At 42.0% G+C, this 23,225-nt stretch overlaps 1 protein-coding gene across 1 annotated transcript in view; it reads left to right on the forward strand.

Moving 5' to 3' along the window:
• LOC132897495 (elongin-B) overlaps positions 1-23,225 on the forward strand; it is a 74,903-nt gene that overhangs the window by 4,306 nt on the left and 47,372 nt on the right. Inside the window, exon 2 of the mRNA XM_060938766.1 lies at positions 2,916-3,050. Coding sequence (XP_060794749.1) covers positions 2,916-3,050 — 135 coding nt within the window. The remainder of the gene's footprint in view (positions 1-2,915; positions 3,051-23,225) is intronic.

Genomic DNA, 23,225 nt, shown 5'->3' on the forward strand with positions numbered 1-23,225 from the left:
TGCGAGGTCACAAAGGACCCCAGGGTAACTTCTCAGCAACTGAAGGCCTCTCTCACATTGGCTAATGTTCATGAGTCCACCATCTGGAGAACACTGAACAACAATCGTGTGCATGGCAGGGTTGCAAGGAGAAAGCCACTGCTCTCTAAAAAGAACACTGCTGCTTATCTGCAGTTTGCTAAAGATCATGTGGACAAGCCAGAAGGCTATTGGGAAAAATATTTTGTGGACGGATGAGACCAAAATAGAACATTTTGGTTTAAATGAGAAGTGTTAGGCCAAAAAAAAAAAATTGTGTTTCCGGTTACGTAGATTTCAAAACTAGGGTCCGTAGGCAGGCTTTTTTTTTTTTTTTTTTGAATTTTTTTTTCAAGATGGCTGCCATAATCTATATTTACACAGGAGTAATTTCACAAAATATAATGAATTTCTTTGCAGGTCACCCGAGTTACCACCTTCTGATGAATCTGATGCAGCATGAGACACCTTTTAACATGAATTTTTCTGTAAATATAACAGCTCAATACACCATGAGAGAGAGAGAGCAGCCCCTCCCCTCTCTGCTCCCTGAGTGGAGCTTGTCGCCTTGGTAACGGTGCAGGGAAAAGACACAATATAACAAGCAAAGAGCGCTTTTTCTCTCAGAGTTCCCTCTCCTCGAACAACGCTGATTTACACGGAAACGAAAGGAGCTATTCACAAAATTCTTGCACATTGAGTGCTACAAGGCGCCTATGAACACATTTAATGTAATTTTTTTTGTCCCTAGTGTAAAAAATGTGGACACTAGAGCAAGTTAAAAATAAGTGACTTTTCTGATTTTGCAGTAAAAGCGCTGCCACGTTTATAATGTGAGTCTATGGGAGAGCGCGGCTGTCCTCTCCTTACTTTCAGGCTTCTCATTCAAAAACTAAATCCTATCGCTCAGGTAGACACTTGTCTTGATTCACACAATGTGTGACTACAACTTTTGAGAAAATTGTGTGTGTAGAGTGAAAATTGTGGCTGAGAAAAGTTTAAATGAGAAAGTTAGAGCTTTTTTTTTTTTTTCAAGCTGCCTCCACTCTAAACTCCTGAGCGCCACTGGTGTGTAACGCAATAGACACCCATTATAAAGTGTGAATTTCTCCAGATTTGCTCATGGTGTTTGATCTGTGACTGATCAAAAAGTATAGAATCTAGCAAAAAAGTTGAATGCCAGATCCACACAGGAGAATTTTGTCTCTGTTTTAAAGTTTGAATCATGTCTCTAGGTGAAAGACAAAATAAGCGTTATCTCTGCTTCTGTTCCCTCCGACGGCCCCGACACACTACTGCCTCTGCCAAGTGCCCGCGCACACCGCATGTCGGGGCCGCGGATGAGTCACTCTCCCTGATCAACGAAGTCTGCGGGGAATTTGTGGTTATCGGTACAAACAGCGCGAATCACAACTTAAATGAGTGCGGTTCAGTTTGACATTATTGTCAGTCCGTTAGATAAACATTTAATTTTATTAAAATTGAAAATTAATATTTAGAGCCTGTGGGCTACAAAAATAGTCATTAAAGTAGCCGGCTGGACTTAATTGTGTAGTCGGCTGTATGGCCGGCAGCCGGCGCTTGTGGAAAGCCCTGATTTTCCCAGTGAGTGACGACAACTTCCGGTTCACGCGGTTGGGTTATATGTAAAAGTCGCGACTGGGAAAAAAAATGAAAAAAAAGTTTGGGGTCGGGCGGTACGGATTAGGGTCGGTCGGGTAACCGGAAAAAAAACAACACTTTTTTTTTTTTTTTTTTGGCCTTATGTTTGGAGAAAGGAAAACACTGCATTCCAGCATAAGAACCTTATCCCATCTGTGAAACATGGTGGTGGTGGTGGTGGTGGTGGTATCAAGGTTTGGGCCTGTTTTGCTGCATCTGGGCCAGGATGGCTTGCCATCATTGATGGAACAATGAATTCTGAATTATACCAGCAAATTCTAAAGGAAAATGTCAGGTCATCTGTCCGTGAACTGAATCTCAATAGAAGGTGGGTCATGCAGCAAGACAACGACCCTAAGCACACAAGTCGTTCTACCAAAGAATGGTTAAAGAACAATAAAGTTAATGTTTTCGAATGGCCAAGTCAAAGTCCTGACCTTAATCCAGTCGAAATGTTGAGGAAGGACCTGAAGCGAGCAGTTCATGTGAGGAAACCCACCAACATCCCAGAGTTGAAGCTGTTCTGTATGGAAGAATGGGCTATATAATATTTGTTTAACTGGGTTCTTTTTATCTACTCTTAGGACTTGTGTGTAAATCTAATGATGTTCTTGGTCATATTTATGCAGGAATATAGAAAATTCTAAAGGGTTCACAAACTTTCAAGCACCACTGTGTGTGTGTGTGTGTGTAATTAATATAGATGTACAATACCAGTCAAAAGTTTGTATACCCCTACTCTACTCATTCAGAGCTTTTTCTGTACTGTGACTATTCTCTACATTGGAGAACAATACTGAAGACATCAAAACTATGAAAACATATGAAACATGTATGGAATTGTATGGTGAGCAAGTATTTAAAAAATTTCCTATTTTAGGTTCTTCAAAGTATCCAGCATTTAGCTTGACACTTTGCACACTATTGGCATTATCTTAACCGGCTTCATGAGGTAGTCACCTGGAATGCTTTTCAATTAACAGGTCTGTCTTGTCAAGTTAATTAGTGCAATTTCTTGGTTTCTTAATGCATTTGAGATCAAACAATGAATAGTAAATAATAAAAATACAGTAAATATCCCGGTTCCACAACTGTACTAATCCATATGAAGTGTCTCTGTTCACATCCCACCTTTTGACAGGTGCCGTTGTAACAAGATGGTTAATGTGATTCACTTCACCTGTCAATGGATTTAATGTTATGGCTGATCGGTGTGTGTGTTTTTCCCTCCACAGGATGTGTTTTTAATGATCCGGCGTCATAAGACAACAATCTTCACCGATGCAAAGGAGTCCACAACAGTTTATGAGCTGAAACGCATCGTTGAGGGCATCATGAAGAGACCACCTGAGGACCAGAGACTTTACAAGGTATAATGTTTCCCCATCAATGCTAGCAGCTCGCTCTAGTACCCTGTTACAGCTGTGTAGCTCCTCTTGCTTGTGATATAACACTCACATTGCACTGTATACATACATCCCCAATTATGGCTACTAGGCATGCTGAAAATGAGACTTGATCCCAAAAAGCCTGAACCTGATCATCCAAAGTATGGGAATTATATAAACAGAGACCTAATAAAATGGCATTCTGTACACTTGGTAAAAATGACGTGCAAATATCTCAAAAGCGTCGTTAGGCTCCCTTGAACAGATGCTAATGGCTGGTGTGGCATCACTGCTTTCTGGTGCATTTGTGAGTTGTAAGCAGTTTGTTTATGCATATATAAACCAATAAAACTAAATGATGTCGAGTTCCATTAATGCTACACTCTAAGTCAGCATAAGCAACTTTTTACAGAAAAATAATAAGCGTGTTTCTGATTACAATTGGAGTACCATCATACTCGACACTAACAATTAATGGCATGATGTAGGAAAGGGGACCTTTCCTACTTGGGTATCTGCTGCATAAATTGTAAAAGTAAATGTTCAAATTATGGACAGGATGTGACGAAATAACAGCTTCAACGTTATTCAACAAGGAATCGTAGCAATCTTTTTACAGACTACAGGAAGGTAAAGAGAAGAGTTTGTGCAATTTACAGAAACACCTGGAATCCAGGCATAGAAATGTGGATTTGTGGTGAGCATTTTGTGCTGGATTTTTGGAAAAGCAAAAGAAAAGGGACCCTACTGAGAGAAACAACTGTATCACAGTATTGGGCAACTAAGTTTGAGCAAACTAAAGAGACCCTGTCAGGAATAAATGTAATTGTTTTATTTGCTGTGACTTGAAAACCGGATTACTTGACAATGCTTTGTCGCAGAGAGAAACAACTAGTATCATCAGAAAGGGTAAGTTCTGCTGCTTATTTTACAGGGATGAGAATTTTCCGCCGATTGGCGGATTTCCGACTTTTTCAGACCAAAATTAGAGATGTCCCGATCCAGGTTTTTGCACTTCTGATCCGATACCGATACTGGCCGATACGATACCGGCCTATCCGAGCATGTATTAAAGTTCAAAGTTATTTACCTTCCTTACCTAGTTGTCAGACTCATGTTGAAAAGGGTTTTAGTACTCTTGAGAACAGCTAGCCAGCTGAATTAGGTGAGTTTGAATAATACACAATGGTTGATAAGAAACTGACCTGTTTATTCAGGGATAAACACAAAATAGACAGCATTATAAATAAAAAAACAGAAATGGCATCAGTGGTCAGTAAAAAGTGCAAATAAGACTGTAAACTGTATCAAAAAAGCAAAGCGCACAAACAGCCTTATCTGTATCTATAATATAGTCTATTAACTCACCATCAGTACTCTTCTCTTGAACAAGTGTAAACCAAGGCTTTAAAAATCAGTGCAAATAATACTGTAAACTATTTAAAAACAAAAATGCCTTCTACTCTCCAATCTCCTCCACACTTTGTTGCTCCATTTTCATCTACACACTCCCTTCAACTGTTTGCCCTGACTGCAGTCCGAGCATGCTGGGGAAATTCTTTTTTACAAAGACAAGCATTTCAAGATGCTCAGGTGTCAGCCTGCTCCTGTGTTCATCAATGATGAGTGAGACTGTGCTAAAAAGCCTCTCACTCTCAACACTGGTGCAAGGAGCACTGAGGAACTTGGCTGCTGTTGCTGCCAGGGTGGGTAGTCGAGCCTGATTGTCTCTCCAATAGTGAAAAGGATTGCTCTTGCGCCCAAGTGGAGGCTCACTGAGGTAGCTCTCCAACTGAAACAGTGCCCCTGGGGTGATCTGCTGCTCCTCAGACGGACCTGCTGTGCAGCTCTCCTCCAGTATCTCGTCAAAGAAGCTGCCCAGGCTGCTGGTTGAGCTTCCAGCCTCCATTCCTGTTTTTTGTCTTGCTGTCTCAGCCTCAGCCACACCTTCTCCAGAGGGCATAGTTTTCAGTTCTTGGTCCATTTTCATCACCTCTACCTTTAGTGCTTCCTTTGCCTGATCCAGGTTGGTAGCATTGGTGAAGAACCTTAACATTTGGATAAAATGTAATAAAGATGTATCTATTTTATATTGTTTCAGCCAGTCTCCACATATTACTGTTCAATGACAACAAGTAACACACAAAATAGATCACAAATGATCAGCAAATGATCAACAGTGACCTTAATTTCCTCACCCATCAGATAACTGAAGAAAATTAAGAATAATAACAATAATAATAATGATAATAATAATACATTATATCTTATATCTAAAAAACAAAAGGCTACTGAAATACTGACAAAGAAATAAATGCCAGCTGTAGAGTAAAATATTTTTAATATTGTACTAAAGCTTATAGCATGCTCAAATAATTATAAAACACTTACTTGTCTTTATAGCGTGGATCTAGCATTGTTGCCACGGCATAGAGGGGTTCCTTTTCCACAAGGTAAAAACGTGTGTGAACCGCATCAAGTAATGTGGCCTTCATGGTTTGAATACCTCGGTGTTCTTCGCTCTCATTCTCCAGAAAGCGTGTCAGCACGCGGACAGATGGGATAACATCGGCTGCTGTGGCGGAAGCTGCACTGACCTCGGCTGTCAGCTCTTGGAAGGGTTTAAGGACTGTCGCCGTTTTCTCTAGCAGCGACCATTGGTTTCCATTTAACGTGGCTGGCAGATTGCTGTTACTATCCGATGCATAGGACTGCAGTGCCCGCTTACAATGCACCAGGCTGTCGATCATCATTTTCGTTCTGCTCCATCTGGTCTTTACGTCCTGTTGTAAACGCTTCGGTTCAATATTCAACTCGTCCTCAACATCTTCGAGTTCAGCGCAGGCCTTGGGGGAGTGTTTGAAGTGGGTCACTATTTTTCTCCCGTTGGCAATGGCATCGCTTACAGCTCGCTGTGCCAATAGACCTTGTTGGACAACGAGCTGTAAGGTGTGCGCAAAACATCCCAGGCTGGGCACCCCAAGCTGATCCATTGCCCTTTTCATATTGGCAGTGTTATTTCTTAGAATTACGTGGACCCTATTTTTGTCAATCTTCCAAGCTCGTAGCATATGTTCCATGGCATCTGTGATGGCATTCGCTGTGTGTGAGCCTCTAAACTCACGTGCATGTAAAACAGCGCTCTTTGGGGTGAAGTCTGGCCCAATCCAGTGTGCAGTTAAACTTAGTAGAGATAAAGGGCGGTGATCACAGCTCCATATGTCCATTGTGAAACTAAGAGCATTTGTACTCTCTACTTGTTTGGCAATGTTATCTCGAACATCTTTGTGAATCTGGGGGATAGTCTTCTCAAGGATGTAATGACGGCTGGGCATGTTGTACCGTGGTTCCAGGTGTTGGATGGTGTGTCTAAATCCCACTTTACTCACGAGCGATAATGGCTCGTCATCCAGAATGATTTCCTCGGCAATGACCCTTGTTATCCCCTGGGCTTTGGCACTGTTCAGTGCCAGTTTGTCATGCTGAGCAAAAGTTTCTGCTAGTGTTAGTTGTGTAGGACCTTTCTTTTTGTCTGCAGTTTTTTTAAGATACTCTTCGTGTTCTTTATGATGGTATTTTGCTAAATGCTTTATTAAGTTGGTTGTATTAAAACTTCTTACAGCTTTACCACCACGCCTGACTTTGTGGCATATGTTGCACTCCACCTCTTCGTCTTTGTCGTCCTTTAGGGTAAAATGATCCCACACAGCTGACATCTTTACCGTTAAACTACTGCTAAATTTACATTGCCGTGATAATGTAGAAGATGCCACTGAGATAAATTGTAAGACGCTAATGCTGGTGCTGAAGGTGTGCTGGAAAATGCGGACCGGATTTTAGGGAAACCAGAGCAAAAAAACTGGAATGGATTATCTAAATCGGTGCGCTGGAAAACCCGGAGCGGACTTTTTTTAAAAAATGGATCGGGAGTCTGGATCGGAATTTTTCCGCGCCTGCCGATCCGATCCCGATGCGCATTTTTTGCTGATATCGGCGGCCGATCCGATCCTAATATCGCATCGGGACAACCCTAACCAAAATGATCGTTTTTGAGATCGATGTAAATCCGTTGAGAATTTTTTTTTGGGGGGGGGTTATGATTAACGATCTGTGGTCACCTTATAACGCAGACATCCCAAGTCTCCCGGAAGTTCCGGGAGTCTCCTGCATATTGATAGAAGCGAGCAAGAGCGTGCGCGCGCAACATTAAGGTCTGCATCACGCATCTTAGAATGTGCGCGCACGAGGGGGTGCGCGAGGGAGACTATGTGCAGTGTTGCCAGATACTCCTGACGTTTTCCAGCCCAAAATATGTTCAAAACCTGCCAAAATGCACTTAAAACCACCCAATCTGGCAACACTGCCTGTGTGCCTGTTCATGTAGCGCATGCCAAAGAGCATCTTGATTGGGTTACTCAACAAAATAAGCCAATCAGCTTTCAGTGTGGGTGGGCTTTTATCTCTTTTCTCGAGGCCCGGAGTTTTCAGTTGTATTGAGTCAATGCAGCCTACAGGATCGGCATGGCAGAGAGAGGGCGCGCGCCCCAAAAAATATATATCAGTTACATGTCATATATAAGTGTGTATCTTTTTATAAATGGGGTTAGCTTATCTAATGTAGCATGTTGGGGAGAATCATAGTATCATATCTATATTTCTGATGAAATTTTAAGTATGATAGCATGTATAACTCTCCTACTTATTGCTCATTTCATAGGGGGAATTGCTGGCATGTGCCGCGCGGGAGTGTCTGCCCAAACTTTTTAGGCCGAGATGAACTTATAGTTTTCGATTTTAAAAAAATTTCCAATATGTAATGCCCATTGTACATGCCTGTTCTTTAATTCAAAATCACCATCTCGATCTTCAGATTGACCATATGGTATCTGTATTACATTCCACAACATCCTGTCCAGATAAATCCTAGTTAGTACACACAACAGTTGAAAGGGAAGTGATGAGTGATGTTGAATGTTGCCTGCTTAATATGCAAGACCTCCTGCTACCATGACAACATCAGAAGAAAGCTTAAGAGAATTATATGATAGAACTTTTTTTCTGGTTTGCACTTCATTTTAAAGGATTAGAGTATTCAAAGACATGAATAGCTAAAATGCAGAAATATAATACTGTAGAGCTCATTTATATTAAAAGGTGTATTGATTTTTTATTTTTAAATCATCAAATGTGAATTGATTAAAAACAAGTCTCTTGTACCATATTGATCATTTTCACCTGGGAGTCCACCAAGAAGGGGAATTTATTTCCAAATAAATTGCACCTTTTTGCTGATAAAATTTAATGGTTTTGGGGTAAAAAAAAAAGCCAAAAATCATTAGCCCCATGGGCCCCGCCCTGGTTTTTTCAGACTTTTAAAATATTTTTCATTCTCATCCCTGATTTTATGTGGCACGCTGTGAGGCAGTAGGGACTTCATGACTCATTCAACCAAAAACTAGGAGTATGAAAATGGATGAAGAAATTTGTAAAGCTATTATGGTAATTTTGCCAAAGTTTCATCTACAGTGGTGCTTGAAAGTTTGTGAACCCTTTAGAATTTTCTATATTTCTGCCTAAATATGACCTAAAACATCAGATTTTCACACAAGTCTTAAAAGTGAACCCAGTTAAATAAATGAGACAAAAATATTACTTGGTCATTTATTTATTGAGGAAAATGATCCAATATTACATATCTGAGTGGCAAAAGTATGTGAACCTTTGCTTTTAGTATCTGGTGCGACACCGTTGTGCAGCAATAACTGCAACTAAACATTTCTGGTAACTGTTGATCAGTCCTGCAACACTGGCTTGGAGGAATTTTAGCCCATTCCTCTGTACAGAACAGCTTCAACTCTGGGATGGTGGGTTTCTTCATATGAACTGCTCGCTTCAGGTCCTTCCACAACATTTCGATTGGATTAAGGTCAGGTTTTTGACTTGGCCATTCGAAAACATTAACTTTATTGTTCTTTAACCATTTTTTGGTAGAACAACTTGTGTGCTTAGGGTCGTTGTCTTGCTGCATGATCCTCCTTCTCTTGAGATTCAGTTCATGGACAGATGTCCTGACATCTTCCTTTAGAATTCGCTGGTATAATTCAGAATTCATTGTTCGATCAATGATGGCAAGCCGTCCTGGCCCAGATGCAGCAAAACAGGCCCAAACCATGATGCTACCACCCCCATGTTTCACAGATGGGATAAGGTTCTTATGCTGGAACGCGGTGGTGCTCTTTCTCCAAACATAACGCTTCTCATTTAAACCAAAAAGTTCTATTTTGGTCTCGTCCGTCCACAAAACGTTTTTCCAATAGCCTTCTGGCTTGTCCACATGATCTTTGCTTCTTGTCTGCAGTAATGTTCTTTTTGGAGAGCAATGGCTTTCTCCTTGCAACCCTGCCATGCACACCATTGTTGTTCAGTGTTCTCCTGATGGTGGACTCATGAATATTAGCCAATGTGAGAGAGGCCTTCAGTTGCTTAGATGTTACCCTGGGGTCCTTTGTGACCTCGCAGACTATTACACGCCTTGCTCTTGCAGTGATCTTTGTTGGTTGACCGCTCCTGGGGAGGGTAACAGTGGTCTTGAATTTCCTCCATTTGTACACAGTCTATCTGACTGTGGATTGGTGGAGTCCAAACTCTTTGGAGATGGTTTTGTAACTTTTTCCAGCCTGCTGAGCATCAACGCTTTTTCTGAGGTCCTCAGAAATCTCCTTTGTTCGTGCCATGATACACTTCCACAAACGTGTTCTCAGACATTGATAGGTCCCTGTTCTTTAAATAAAACAGGGTGCCCACTTTCACCTGATCGTCATCCCATTGATTGAAAACACCTGACTCTAATTCAGTGGTTCCCAAACTTTCTCTGCTGGGCCCCCCTTTGGTAGATAAGAAAACTTTTGCGCCCCCCCCACCCGACAAAAAGAGAAAAAAAAAGATAAACAGGGGACACACATTTTTTCAGACTCCATTGCAGTTTATTAATACAAACCTCAACCTTTTTTGAACAAATAAAAGTAAACTGCCATAAACTACAGGTTGCAATCTAATTATTTTAAGTCTAACTGTTTTCAAGCACCTTAACTGTGTAACAGGTTTCTTTTTTTTTTTAATATTCAACATTATCAATGTAGTTTTCAAACATTGCCTGTCTGCAAAAATGGGTTTTAAAACATGACCAACTCCCTGAGAAGAAAAAAACAAAAACCTAAAGATTTGTTGTGCAAAAATAATACTTTTAATCCTCGCATCTTTTCAGTGACTGGTGTGGGCCTGCTTCATGCTGCAGATCTTCTCTCATCTGGGCTGCAGTTTTGAGATTGCCACTCTGAGTTCATTTTCAATGTCCACCTTTGATCTGTATTTTGTCTTGATTGAGGCCACAGCAGAAAAACCTCTCTCACATAGGTAGGATGTGGCAAAAGGAAGAAGTATGGCCAGGGTTCTCTTACCTCGCAGTGGGTAATCTTTCTCCACTCCAATCCAAAATGCAGCCAGTGTCTTTGACTGAAACTGCAGCCTCAGGCCATTATTAAAAAATGTTCTGTTTCCAGTACACCAGCTGGGTGAGTGCTGTTTGTGCGGGTGAAATTTTTTTTAACGCCGGTTTTCCGACCATTTTTTTTTTCGGGTTCGTAAATCTAAAATCGAACTTGACATTTTACGCATTCCCAGGGCTTTCCACTAAGGCTCATACTAGCCAGCCATGACAAATAAGTAGCCGCTGGGGGGGGGAGTGTGTTTGAGAGAGCAGCCCCTCCCCTCTCTGTTCCCGGAGTGGAGCTCGTCGCCTTGTTAACGGTGCTCAGGTGCAGGGAAGAGACACAATATGACAAGCAAAGAGCGCTTTTTCTCAGAGTTCCCTCTCCTCGAACAACGCTGATTTACACGGAAACGAAAGGAGGTACTCACAAAATTATTTCACATTGAGTGCTACAAGGCTCCCATGAACGCATTGATGTAATTTTTTTGTCCCTAGTGTAAAAAATGTGGACAATAGAGCGAGTTAAAAACAAGTGACTTTTCTGATTTTGCAGTCAAAGCGCTCCCACGTTTATAATGGGAGTCTATGGGGCAGCGCGCCTGTCCTCTCCTTACTTTCAGGCTTCTCATTCAAAAACTGTAAGTCCTATTGCTCAGGTAGACACATTGTGTGAATCAAGACAAGTGTGACTACAACTTTTGAGAAAATTGTGGCTGAAAACACAGTTTAAATGAGAAAATTAGTTTTTTGTTTTTTTTTCCAAGCGGCCTACACTCTAAATTCCTGAGCCCCACTGGTGTGTAACGCAATAGACACCCATTATAAAGCCTGATTTTCTCCAGATTTGCTCATGGTGTTTGATCTGTGACTGATCAAAAAGTATAGACCCTAGCGAAAAAGTTGAATGCCAGATCCACACAGAAGTTTGTCTACATTTTAAAGTTTGAATCATGTCTCTAGGTGAAAGCATGGCAGAGCAGCGGATGTTTGAAAAACATTGAAAATGTGCAATTTTTTATTTCAATTAACTCCATAGAAAATGAATGGGAAATTGTGTGTTTTTTCGCAATTACATCGCGAAAAAAATCGTAGAATGCTGAATAAAGTAATAGCATACCGAGTCCGATCAAGCCGCACGTTTTGATGTATCGTTTCTGTGTGCGATGTACGGTTATTGGGTTATTCGAAATCGAAATTTGTAAGGAAGATGAAAAACGGAAGAACAAGAGTTTGCTGTGCTTTGCACTGCAAACTATTGACTCCCTATATGGGAGTCAATAGTTTGCAATGCATAGCAGTGCATTGCTAATAATAAACTCCTGTGCACGCAGTTCCCAGGATTAAATGTATTGTCCACAGACCATTTATTTATTCACTTTACTCAAATACAAAGTAAAATGGCAGTAAATCATCTTTCTTTTCTTGCGTATTGCATCATGAGGCGTTCCTGGCTTGTAAATCTCTTATTTTCGGTGCATGACACATTCACGCAACTGAGCATGCTATGAATTAACAACGACAGCGGTCTGCAGTGGTGGCTACACAAACACTCGGTGAACATTTCTCCATTTGTGTATGCAAATACACTCCAACGACTCAGTTTGGTTTCATTTATAACCAACGGTGTCTTTTTGATGCCAGCATGTAATTGAACAAGAGAAGACTAGTTTACCGGAGACAAAATAAGCGTTATCTCTGCTTCTGTTCTCTCCAATGTCGTCTCCGACAGCCCCGATACACTACTGCCTCCGCTGAGTGCGCGTGCGCGCACACCACATGTAGGGGCCGCGGATGAGTTACTCTCCCTTGATCAACGAAGTCGGCGGGGAATTTGTGGTTATTATCGGTACAAACGGCGCGAATCACAACTTTAAATGAGTGCGGTTCAGTTTGACATTATTGTCAGTCCATTAGATAAACGTTTAATTTTATTAAAATCGAAAATTAATATTTAGAGCCTGTGGGCTACAAAAATAATAGTCATTAAAGTAGCCGGCTGGACTTAATTGTGTAGTCGGCTGTATGGCCGGCAGCCGGCACTTGTGGAAAGCCCTGTCGAATCAGCTCTGCGCATGCGCTGTGCGGCACAAAAAATGGCAGCCATCATGAAGAATAGAATAGAATGCCTTTGTCACTATACACATGTACAATGAGATTAAAGCATCTCCAATAACAGTGCAAACAGCGTGTACAGAGGGAGAGAGAGAGGAAGGGGGGAAGGGAAAAGAGAAGAAAAAAAGGGGGGGTAAGGTGCACAGTCTGAGGTGTATGTGTTGTGTTACACATTATGGAGTGAGGTATTGCACATGTAAAATATTGCACAGTGACAGTCACATTGTAATTTATTGCACGAGAGAGTCACATTATAAGAAAATATTACACATTATGAAGTATTGTAAGGTAAGGTGCACAGACTTGAGGTATATGTGCTGTGTGTAAGGTGCTCAGTCCTGAGGTGCATGTGCTGTGTGTAAGGTGCACAGTCCTGAGGTGCATTTGTTGTGTGTAAGGTGCACAGTCCTGAGATGTACGTGTTGTGTGTAAGGTGCACAGTCCTGAGGTGCATGTGTTGCGTTTCACATTTTGGAGTGTGGTATTGCACATTATAAAAGTATTGCATAGAGAGTCACCTTATAAAGTACTGCATATTATGAATTGGTAAAATAGTAAAATAAAATAGACTATAAAGTCAGAGCATATCCGAGTTCAGGGCGGTTATGGCTTTTGGAAAGAAGCTGTTTTTTAATCTATTTGTCTTTGCCCTGATGCACCTGTAGCGCCTCCCTGAGGGCAACAGGTTGAACAGATCAAAGCCAGGGTGGGAGCTGCTAAGGCAGCGGGAGGTGTAAATGTCCATCACGGAGGGGAGAGGGCAGCCAGTGATCCTCTGTGCTGCCTTTACTACCCTCTGGAGCCTCTCCCTGTCTACAGCAGTGCAGCTGCCGTACCATACTGTAATACAGTACGTCAGTACGCTCTCGATGGATGAGCGGTAGAAGGTCAGCAGCAGGTTGGAGCTTAAAAGGATATTTCAGGATTTTTGACATGAATCTGTATGGCATCCCCATCAATAGTGTCGTGCAAACACACTGACTTACCCCTGACAGCATCCTGTGAGTCCAGTTCTTGTCCAGTTTTGGTCCAGACGAAAGTAGTCCGGCAAGTTTGTTGGGGTCACGAAAGTAAAACGTTTTTCATCTCAAAACAGTATGTGTTCAAAAGAGTGATATATTTGCATCACAAAACCGTTGCCAAATAAAAAGTCAGACCTCGAAATCGCTTGGTACTATTTTCTCTTCCTTCTTATCACTGCGCGCTGCCGCCAGGTGACAGCCACGGCTGTTTCATTCATTGTTTACTGGTGATGGGAATTTCGGCTCTTTTTCGGGAGCTGGCTCTTTTTCGGGAGCTGGCTCTTTTGGCTCTTCTTACTATGGACCCTTTTCACGTGACGTCACGACAAACGTGGCCGCCATTTTGGACGTGTACTACCAGTAGTTTACCACAGCCAGCATTGAGGAACGGCAGCAAAGAAAGTGTTTATTTTCAGCAAGACTTCCATCATGCCACTATATTGTTGTGCACCTGGATGTAGTAACCATCAACAAACAAGGCAAGGTTTTATCAGATCCCGACGGAGAAGATGGATAGCGGCCATTAACAGATTGGCAGCCCTCGGCATACCAACGCTTGTGTAGTGACCACTTTGTTGGAGGTAAGACGAATAAAATTGGCCAGAAAAGGCATTACATTGCTGTTAACATTCTGTGGCAGCGAGTGTGTAACCAAATAGGCTAAAATAACCCATTGTAACCTCTTTGTTCTTCTGTAGTAGCTATTGTCGACTAGCTAATGTCAACAACATCATAGCTGGTATGTTACTGTAGCAATGTTTACGTTCAGTCATTTGGATGACTGTTAAAACCTTTCAGTCTCAAGTTTTTCCTTTACTGGATTTACTAGTTTACTGTAATTATGATCCGGCAGCTATTTACACCGGATCCAGTGTAAATAGCTGCCGGAGCCAATGTCCGAGAATTAAGCAGCGCGCTCCGGCTTGCTCCCGGAGTGCTCCGGCCGAGGTTCCGGAGCTCGCTCCGGCTTGCTCGCCCTCAAATTAAGCGGCTTGCTTATTTTGAGGGCGAGCAAGCCAGACCGCGCTGCTTAATTTGAGGGCGAGCAAGCCAGAGCGCGCTGCTTAATTCTCGGACGTTGGCTCCAGCAGCTATTTACACTGGATCCGGTGTAAATAGCTGCCGGATCATAATTACAGTAAACGAGTAAATCCAGTAAAGCCGGAGCGCGCTCCGTAACCTCGGCCGGAGCACTCCTGGAGCAAGCCGGAGCGCGCTCCGGAACCTTGGACGTTGGCGTGTATGTGTATGGCGATGGGTTTTTAATGACATAGGTATACAGATCATGTGGGCCGAAGTCAGGTAAAGTCGAGGGCTTCGTGTACTTTCGTACGTCAGTGAACAATCCTGGTGGAAGCAGGTAAACGTCGTTCTCTAAGCCTGCTAACTTCAATTTTTGCAAATACCTCTCCCTCTGCTCGCCCTGTAAATGCCCTACGTCGCTGGATAGTGAAGGTGTTTTCTGCATCTAGCTCCTTTTTCTTTTATGTTTTTTGTTTGTCGCCTTCCTCGCATTCAAACTGATTCGAGCCGAAGTCCACTACATGTCCAAAATGGCGGTCGCGTTTACGAAGGTCACGTGACTTGAAAAGGGTCTATAAGGAGCCGGCTCTTTCGGCTCCCAAACGGCTCCTGAGATTTTATTTTTGATTTAAAGGAATACGCCACCCCCAGATGAAATTGAGTCAGTCCCTGCAGTCCCTAGAGTTGGATGAGTGAGCCAAAGCGTTTTGTAGCCGACCCAGCCATTGTCCTGATCTATAAACGTCCCGGTTAGCTTTAGCTTAGCGTAGTCGCTGTAATCCGGTGTGTCCAGCTAGCATTGTCGTTGCAAAAGTGAATTAAATAACTCAAGATTTTTTATAATTATTTCTCATGACTTGTACATTCACATCGAGTACACATATCAATGCAAATTAACACGAAGGGATTTACTAGACCAATTTATATCTGGAACTATTTTCAGCCACAGCACAGGCAAAGCACCGCTGCAGGCGCAAAGACACCGCGCAGCGCCTGAAAATGGGTGCGCAGCGCCTGAAAACCCGTTTTCAGGCGCTGCGTGGTGTCTTTGCGCCTTCCTTTTCCTACCTATTCCTTTAATTGCTGCAATCAACTAGTTAATTCTGATTCTATTTCTCCTCTCCGTTATAATCTGTCCTGCTTTTGAAAAGATCCTCTCTGGGGGGACAGATGCTGCCACTATACACATCCTCCGTGCCATCACGTGTGTAAGCCGTGGATAGAGTGCAGCCTTGGTCTCCCACCAGCTTAGAGGGTCTGCGTTTCGCTGTCACCTGGCGGCAGCGCGCAGTGATAAGAAGGGAGAGAAAATAGTGCCAAGCGATTTCGAGGTCTGACTTTTTATTTGGCAACGGTTTTGTGATGCAAATATATCAATCTTTTGAACACGTACTGTTTTGAGACGAAAAACGTTTTACTTTCGTGACCCCAACAAACTTGCCGGACTACTTTCGTCTGGACCAAAACTGGACAAGAACTGGACTCTCAGGATGCTGTCAGGGGTAAGTCAGTGTGTTTGCACAACACTATTGATGGGGATGCCATACAGATTCATGTCAAAAATCCCGAACTATCCCTTTAAGTTGTACTTCCTGAGGACTCTCAGGAAGTGTAGCCGCTGCTGAGCCTTCTTAATGATTGCTGTGATGTTCTCTGACCAGGAGATGTCAGCGAAGATGAGGACACCGAGAAACCGGAAGGTGTGGACCCTCTCCACATACTCGTTGTTAATGTAGAGGGGGGCTAGGTTGGTGCTGTGCTTCCTGAAGTTGACAATGAGCTCTTTGGTTTTCTTAGGGTTCAGAGCGAGGTTATTTTCTGAACACCAGGCTGCCAACTTCAGGACCTCCTCTCTGTAGGCTGCCTCGTCTCCCTTTGAGATGAGTCCGACCACTGTGGTGTCGTCAGCAAACTTGACGATAAGGTGGTTGTTGTTGTTGTGGGTCGGACTACAGTCGTGGGTGTAGAGGCAGTACAGGAGGGGGCTCAGCACACAGTCCTGTGGAGAGACGGTGCTCAACGTGCGGGTGGAGGAGAAGTGGGGGGCCAAGTCTCACAGTCTGGGGCCGGTTAGTAAGGAAGTCCTTTAACCAGGCACATGTGAGAGGGGGGAGGCCGAGAGTGTCCAGTTTACTAATAAGGATGTCCGGGATTATTGTATTAAAAGCTGAACTGTAATCCACAAAGAGTATGCGGATGTAGCTCTGCTGCTGCTCCAGGTGATTTAGTGCAGAGTGGAGAGCTACGGCAATGGCGTCCTCTGTGGATCTGTTTGTGTGATATGCGAACTGGTAGGGGTCGAAGTCTGGGGGGAGGTGGTCTTTGATGTGCTGAGGAACTAGTCTCTCAAAGCACTTCATGATTACCAGGGTGAGGGCCACAGGATGGTAATCATTCAGGCTGGTGACGGGAGACTTCTTCGGCGCTGGGATTATTGTTGCAGATTTTAGGCAGGGCAGGATGACTGCCTGAGCCAGAGAGAGGTTAAAGATCCTGGTGAAGGTAGGGGCGAGCTGGTGGGCGCACGCTCTGAGCACCTTACCAGGTACACCATCTGGGCCGGCAGCTTTCTTGGGGTTCACTGCCAGGAGCACCCGTCTGACGTCATGCTCCTGTACAGTGAAAGGAGTGGTGTAGGAACTGTGTGGTGGTGGGGGCAGGGCAGGAGCAGATGAGTGCTGCTGAGATGTTTCGAAGCGAGCAAAGAAGCGATTTAGCTCCTCTGCTAGCGGCGCACTCCAGTCTCCTGTTGGCACATCAGTCTCTGAAGTTTGTGATGTCCTGAAAGGAAGGAAGGAGATCCGGAGTTTTCAAACATTTGCTTAAGTGTGAAATCGCAAAATGGTATTCTAGCGAACAACAAAATAGTAAAGATTCAGAAAAACAAATCATTCAGTGATCATTTTAATAGTGTAATTTCATCCGAACTAGGCCTAATGGTCGATTTAGAACTACAAAAAGTCTGTGTGTCGGACATTTTAAGTACCTTTTTGTAAAAGTTTTGCAAATGTTGCAGTCAGCATTTAAAATGCTAACTTAGTTTTTGTACAAGTTTCAGTTGATTAAACTGTCATTTTATTAAATGTCTGCTTTTGTAATAAAGTACTGAAAGAAAAAGCAAACACAGCATTGCGATTTCTTATCCATCCATATAAAAAAAAAAAAATCCCTCCCTCCCGACTGAATTTTTTTTGCTCACCCGGTGGACAGGAAACGGATTTTTTTTTTTTAAGGATGGCCTCATTGTTGAATCAGAGGTGACATCAATGAACTGTTCCTCCTCTGATGTGCTGAAGTCGGCAGGTGGTGTTGCACTGAAGGGGTTACGGATCCAGTCATATTCTTTGGGATCCTGCATCAAGAAATATTTCTGGAAATGGTTCTGAAGGGCAGAGATGTGTGCTTTCATGCATGGGATCACTGTGTTCTGCAGTTTGTTGTCTTCAATGAATGATTTCAGGTTCTCAAATGAGTCCACATTTCCAACTAGTGTAGCAGATTAGTGGCAAAATACTTCACTTAATGATACAAGCACCAAATTTTGCACAGACATAGATAACATCAAGATGTTTCAAAAAAGCCCGGTAGCCACACACAAATTCAAAATGGCGGCCATTTTTCAAGATGGCCGACTTAATGCATTTTGTACTGATAAAGCACTTCATGATATTGTCATCAAATTTTGAAGAAACATAGCTAAAGCCAAATAGCCTCTAGTAAGGTTAGTATCCTCACAAAATTTCAAAATGGCGGCCATTTTTAAAGATGGCTTGCTTAAAACGCATGTAAATTACTGACGGAGCACTTCATCGAGAGATAGTCATAAAATGAGCTAAATATATAGTTTAGACCAAAGTGCTTAAGGAATTCCTGATAACCACACATACAGTAAAGATGGCAGCCATTTTCCAAGATGGCCGACTCAAAAATACATACCTTATTGACTGTGACAGAGTACAACTTAAATCATCAAATTTGACAGAGCTCAAGAAAACAGCCAATTTTTCATAACATTTGAAACAAAACCATATCATTTAAAACACTTAACTACATGATGCAACAACCAAAGTTATAAGAAACATAGTTTAGGCCAGTTCATATTATCTTTTGCACATAAAGGTAATAAAACAGCCTCATTCACATATACAGAGAAATTCTCATTTCAATATTACTGCTAACAAAACATATGTAAACAATATAACAAACCTCTGGTGATTTAAAACGCAACTAATCATAGGTATGAAAATATACAAACTAATGCCATTAGGACAAAACAACCTTGTGGTTACATTGTAATAGAACAAGAATGCAAAAGCTATGACACTGGGTCAAAACTACTAAAACAGGAACAATCAACATAACTTAAACTTGTTGAGCTTAGTATTTAGTTTATGTACATCTTATGAGATCCATTTACCATACATGTATGTCTCTTATCTTGGCACACAGTTACAGCCACAGAGCTGTGTACATTTCAAGCCAAGTCGGTAACACTTGCAGTTTCCATGGCAAACACCCTTGCAGTTGCACTTCGTAAGTTGCTGGCAACTCTGACTAATTGGTGCCAAAGTGGTCCACAATACTTTCCAACCATCACCCTCTTTCTCCCATCCCCATTCAGATGGACTTTCTTCATGCATTTCTCTACACATTGCTTGTCCCCAGATGTTTGTAGATTGATGTGTTGCACGATTTGTTTGTTGCACCAGTGCTCCTTTTGTAGGGGGGATTGCATCATATGCCTAGGGGTGGGCGATATGTATCGTCTGCGATGTCATCGTGAATGTTGTTTTGACGATGTGTAATTTTGCATTATCGAGTTTTTTTTTTTAATTAAGCCGCCAAAAATCAATACAGAGCGGAGCAGACCCGGCACCAGACACGGACTGACGGACGGGCCTTGAATTGCTTTGGGGGGGGCACACATTTTATACGCCAAGCCAGGGCAACACAACTGTTTCTAGCAACCCAGGAGAGCAGCACAGGCGTGACGAGTTAAATATTCTAAGAAACCTATAAAGCAACCAAAACAACTTTCCAGAATGTATCAGACATTGCTCAGCATATTAAAAGTGTTTTTTTTTTTTTTTTTTTTTTTTTTTGCTCCGCTGGCCTCACAACGCACAAAGCTGATTTCGGGTATCTACCGGAAGATGTCGTGATATGATCCCGTCCAGCAATAAAATGTGATTGGCTGAGACAGCTGCTCATTTACCCAGATACCATCTGAAGAAAAAATGCGATTGGTCGGTTGGTTCATTCCATGTCATTAACCCATTGGTTCCCAAGAAATATTAGTCCACGTTTATAGCAATGATCCAGAAATTATTACTAGTGTTTCTGTACTCACGGATAATAATGAATGAACCGATCAGCCGATTTCGAATAGTTTCAATACATTTTAAATTGAGCACATTTTTCTTTATTATTGTTATACTGAAAAACTTTGACTTGTAGTTTACGTTTTTTTTTTTTTGAGGGGAAAAAAAAAAAACAAAGAAGAAGCTGTGACGGGCTCCTATCAGGCCAAGTGCTGTCACTCGCCGGCCACTTTCAGGCATCTTTTTCGGATTAGTGAGACCAGACCCTCTGAACATGAATGGGAAGATATCAATACTGGACTCTGTGAAAACTAACGGTCGCGAAGAGCATATGATTGAAATTGCCATGAAAAGTTGATTATACTTGAGTGTTAGGTTGGTTCTCATGACTCAGAAAAAGCTTTAAAATCCACTTTTCTCGTGGATTATTTTGACACTGCGCAGGCGCAGTACTTCTATAACGGCAGGAGAGGGACAGCGGAGCACGAAGCTGCAAGATGATTGGAAAGCTGTTGGTTCAGATCGACATATGATTGGTTGTTGGCAGTGGAACAGGCGGGATATTTGCAGACCCGTACTGCCGTCAGAGACGGTTGATTAGAATGTTTGCTGCCGTTACGAACTGTCAATTGAATTATTCATTTTTATTAATTTAAAGTTGTTTAAGAAAATAAATATGGCTTTTCCTTAAATACTTGTCACTGCAATGATTCTTTTAGTCATTGTAATTATTGTAATCTTTAAGCAAGTGTTTTTTTTTTTTTAAAATATCGTCAAAATATCGTTAAAATCCTAAAAAATATCGAGATTATTTTTTTTGCCCATATCACCCACCCCTACATATGCCCTCTGTTTTCGAGCAAACAACTCAAGACGGGCCTCATCAACACTATCTAAGGGACAGTTTTTGTCAAACAAGAAGATGATAAACTTTTCAAGAAGTTTGAAGTCATTCTCTTCAATATTGGCAGGGTATTGACCCAGCTTAGTGAACACTTCAGATACTTCTGGACCCCAGGGTAAGTGGGTTTAAAAGTTAATGTCGAGCCCTGATAGAATGGGTTATAATTCCTGTTTAACCTGTAAACACTGTACATAAAAGGCATGATATTCAGATGTTCAGCTGAATCTGAGGAGCATTTCATGTGTTATCATTGTATTATTGCTTTTATATAAAGGGAAAAAAAAAAACATGCACTTTTTCCACCAAGAGATCATCTTGTCATGTACAAGAGGCAGAGCCAAGGGCGTCGTAGTGGAGGGGAAAAAGGGGACTGAGTTACCAGGGCCCCAAGTGGGGGGGAGGGCCCTTGAGGAGTCTGTAATTTTATTTTCCTTTAAATATCAATACCATTTATTTATTGTTGCCTAAAATAAAATATACACTGATCAAATGTGTGAATTTGGTGAAGAATAAACAAAATCATGTGGAATGCATCATTTAGTTGTGTTGATGTAATAAACTGTAAAATGTTAATTGCAGGTCAAAATATAGATATGCTTTCCTGCTTTTTTGGCCGCCATCTTGAATTTTTCAGGTTCCTACCAGGCTTTTCTGAAGGAGGGGTATCTAAACTAAGTCTGTGCAAATTTTGGTGCTTGTATCATTAAGTGAAGTAATTTGGACCTAATCTGCTACACTACAACCTTCACTCGCTGCAGCCACATCTCAAGTTTTCTGGTGAATGATGTGATTTTATCTGCCAGATGTGGGAGGTGTGTATTTGTGCCCTGCAACTGCAAATTCACGTCATTGAGTTTCAGAAACATGTCACTGAGGTATGCAAGTTTCATGAGGAACCTGTTACAGTAAAATTTGTGGGCAAGATCATTGCCCTCTTCCTTCAAAAAGATGCGGATTTCATCTTGCAGTTCAAAGACCCTGGACAGAAACAGAACAGAACAGCTGTGTGGTCGGAGCCCATTTCCTCGCACAGTACTGAAAAAATCCGAGCTTTGACAGGTCGTGTTTTGATGTAGTTGACGGTGGCAATAACGTCTGTCATTACATCATTCAGCTCGGGACTCAGCTGTTTAGATGCCAGTGATGATATTAATAAAATATTATCATTATTATCAATTGCAAACCATAAGTTTGAAAAATAGATATTTACAAATGTACAATTAAAAATCATTGTTGCTCTATAAAAATATAATCAAAAAATCAAGTCCTATAAATCATTATCCCATATCTTAACACAGCTAGGTACGAAACTACTTTGAAATCGCTTAGTCCTGCACTTGAACGTCTGATAGTTGCGTGGATTCCGGAGATGGTATGAATTTTTTTTTTTTTTTTTTGTATCCGATAACAGATCCCTCAGTTTGTTAGATTCTTGAAGAGTGACTGCTTTATAGAGTCTCTGGCATTGAGCCAGTCTTCGTTGGCTGAGGGTGGATAACTTGGTATGGTAGAGAGCATCATTGTAAGATAAACTTGGTAGAGCGATCTTTAGTGCTCGACATTGAATGGATTCTAGTTCTTCAGCAAGGAATTGTGGCAGAGCAAAGTGCCAAACCTGGCAGGCATACTCAAGAACAGGACGAATGAATGCACAGTAGACGGTTACCAGATCTTTTCGTGGGGCGCCAGAGTGTTTCAGGATACGCAAAGCATACAACCGTTTGCTAGCTTTAGTGCATATGTCATTGATATGGGAATTGCAGGTAAGGTTGGAAGAGATCAACAACTTCAATCTCAGTTTCAGCCAAGGAAAGGCTCTCCAGTGCCAAAGGAGACTTAATATTCGAAGTTCCTTGGATTTCTTGACATTCAAACGCATGATAATGTGATCAGTCCATTTAGCGATGTTATCAATAGCGGCCTGGAGTGAGGAATTAGACGACCTTGAGACGACTTCGTAAACAGTGCAGTCATTGACATACTTGTACATTGGGAGATGAGATCCAAGATCATTAATCATGATCAAGAAGAAGATTGGTCCCAGTTTGGTGCCTTGCGGTACTGATCCGTTTATCCCATGCCAAGATGATTTCACTTGACCGAGCTTGACCCGCATCTTGAGTTCTTTGAGGAAGTCTGCGCACCAATTGAGCAAAATCGGCGGGACTCCAAGCACTTGCAATTTCATGATGAGAATATTGTGGTCAATTCGATCAACGGTCTTGGAAAAATCAATCATACAAGCTCTGATAATGACACCACTAGGGCTATCGAGTGCCTGTAGCC

The sequence above is a fragment of the Neoarius graeffei genome, chromosome 14 (genome assembly GCF_027579695.1).
Source record: "Neoarius graeffei isolate fNeoGra1 chromosome 14, fNeoGra1.pri, whole genome shotgun sequence".
Classification (NCBI taxonomy): Eukaryota; Metazoa; Chordata; class Actinopteri; order Siluriformes; family Ariidae; genus Neoarius; species Neoarius graeffei.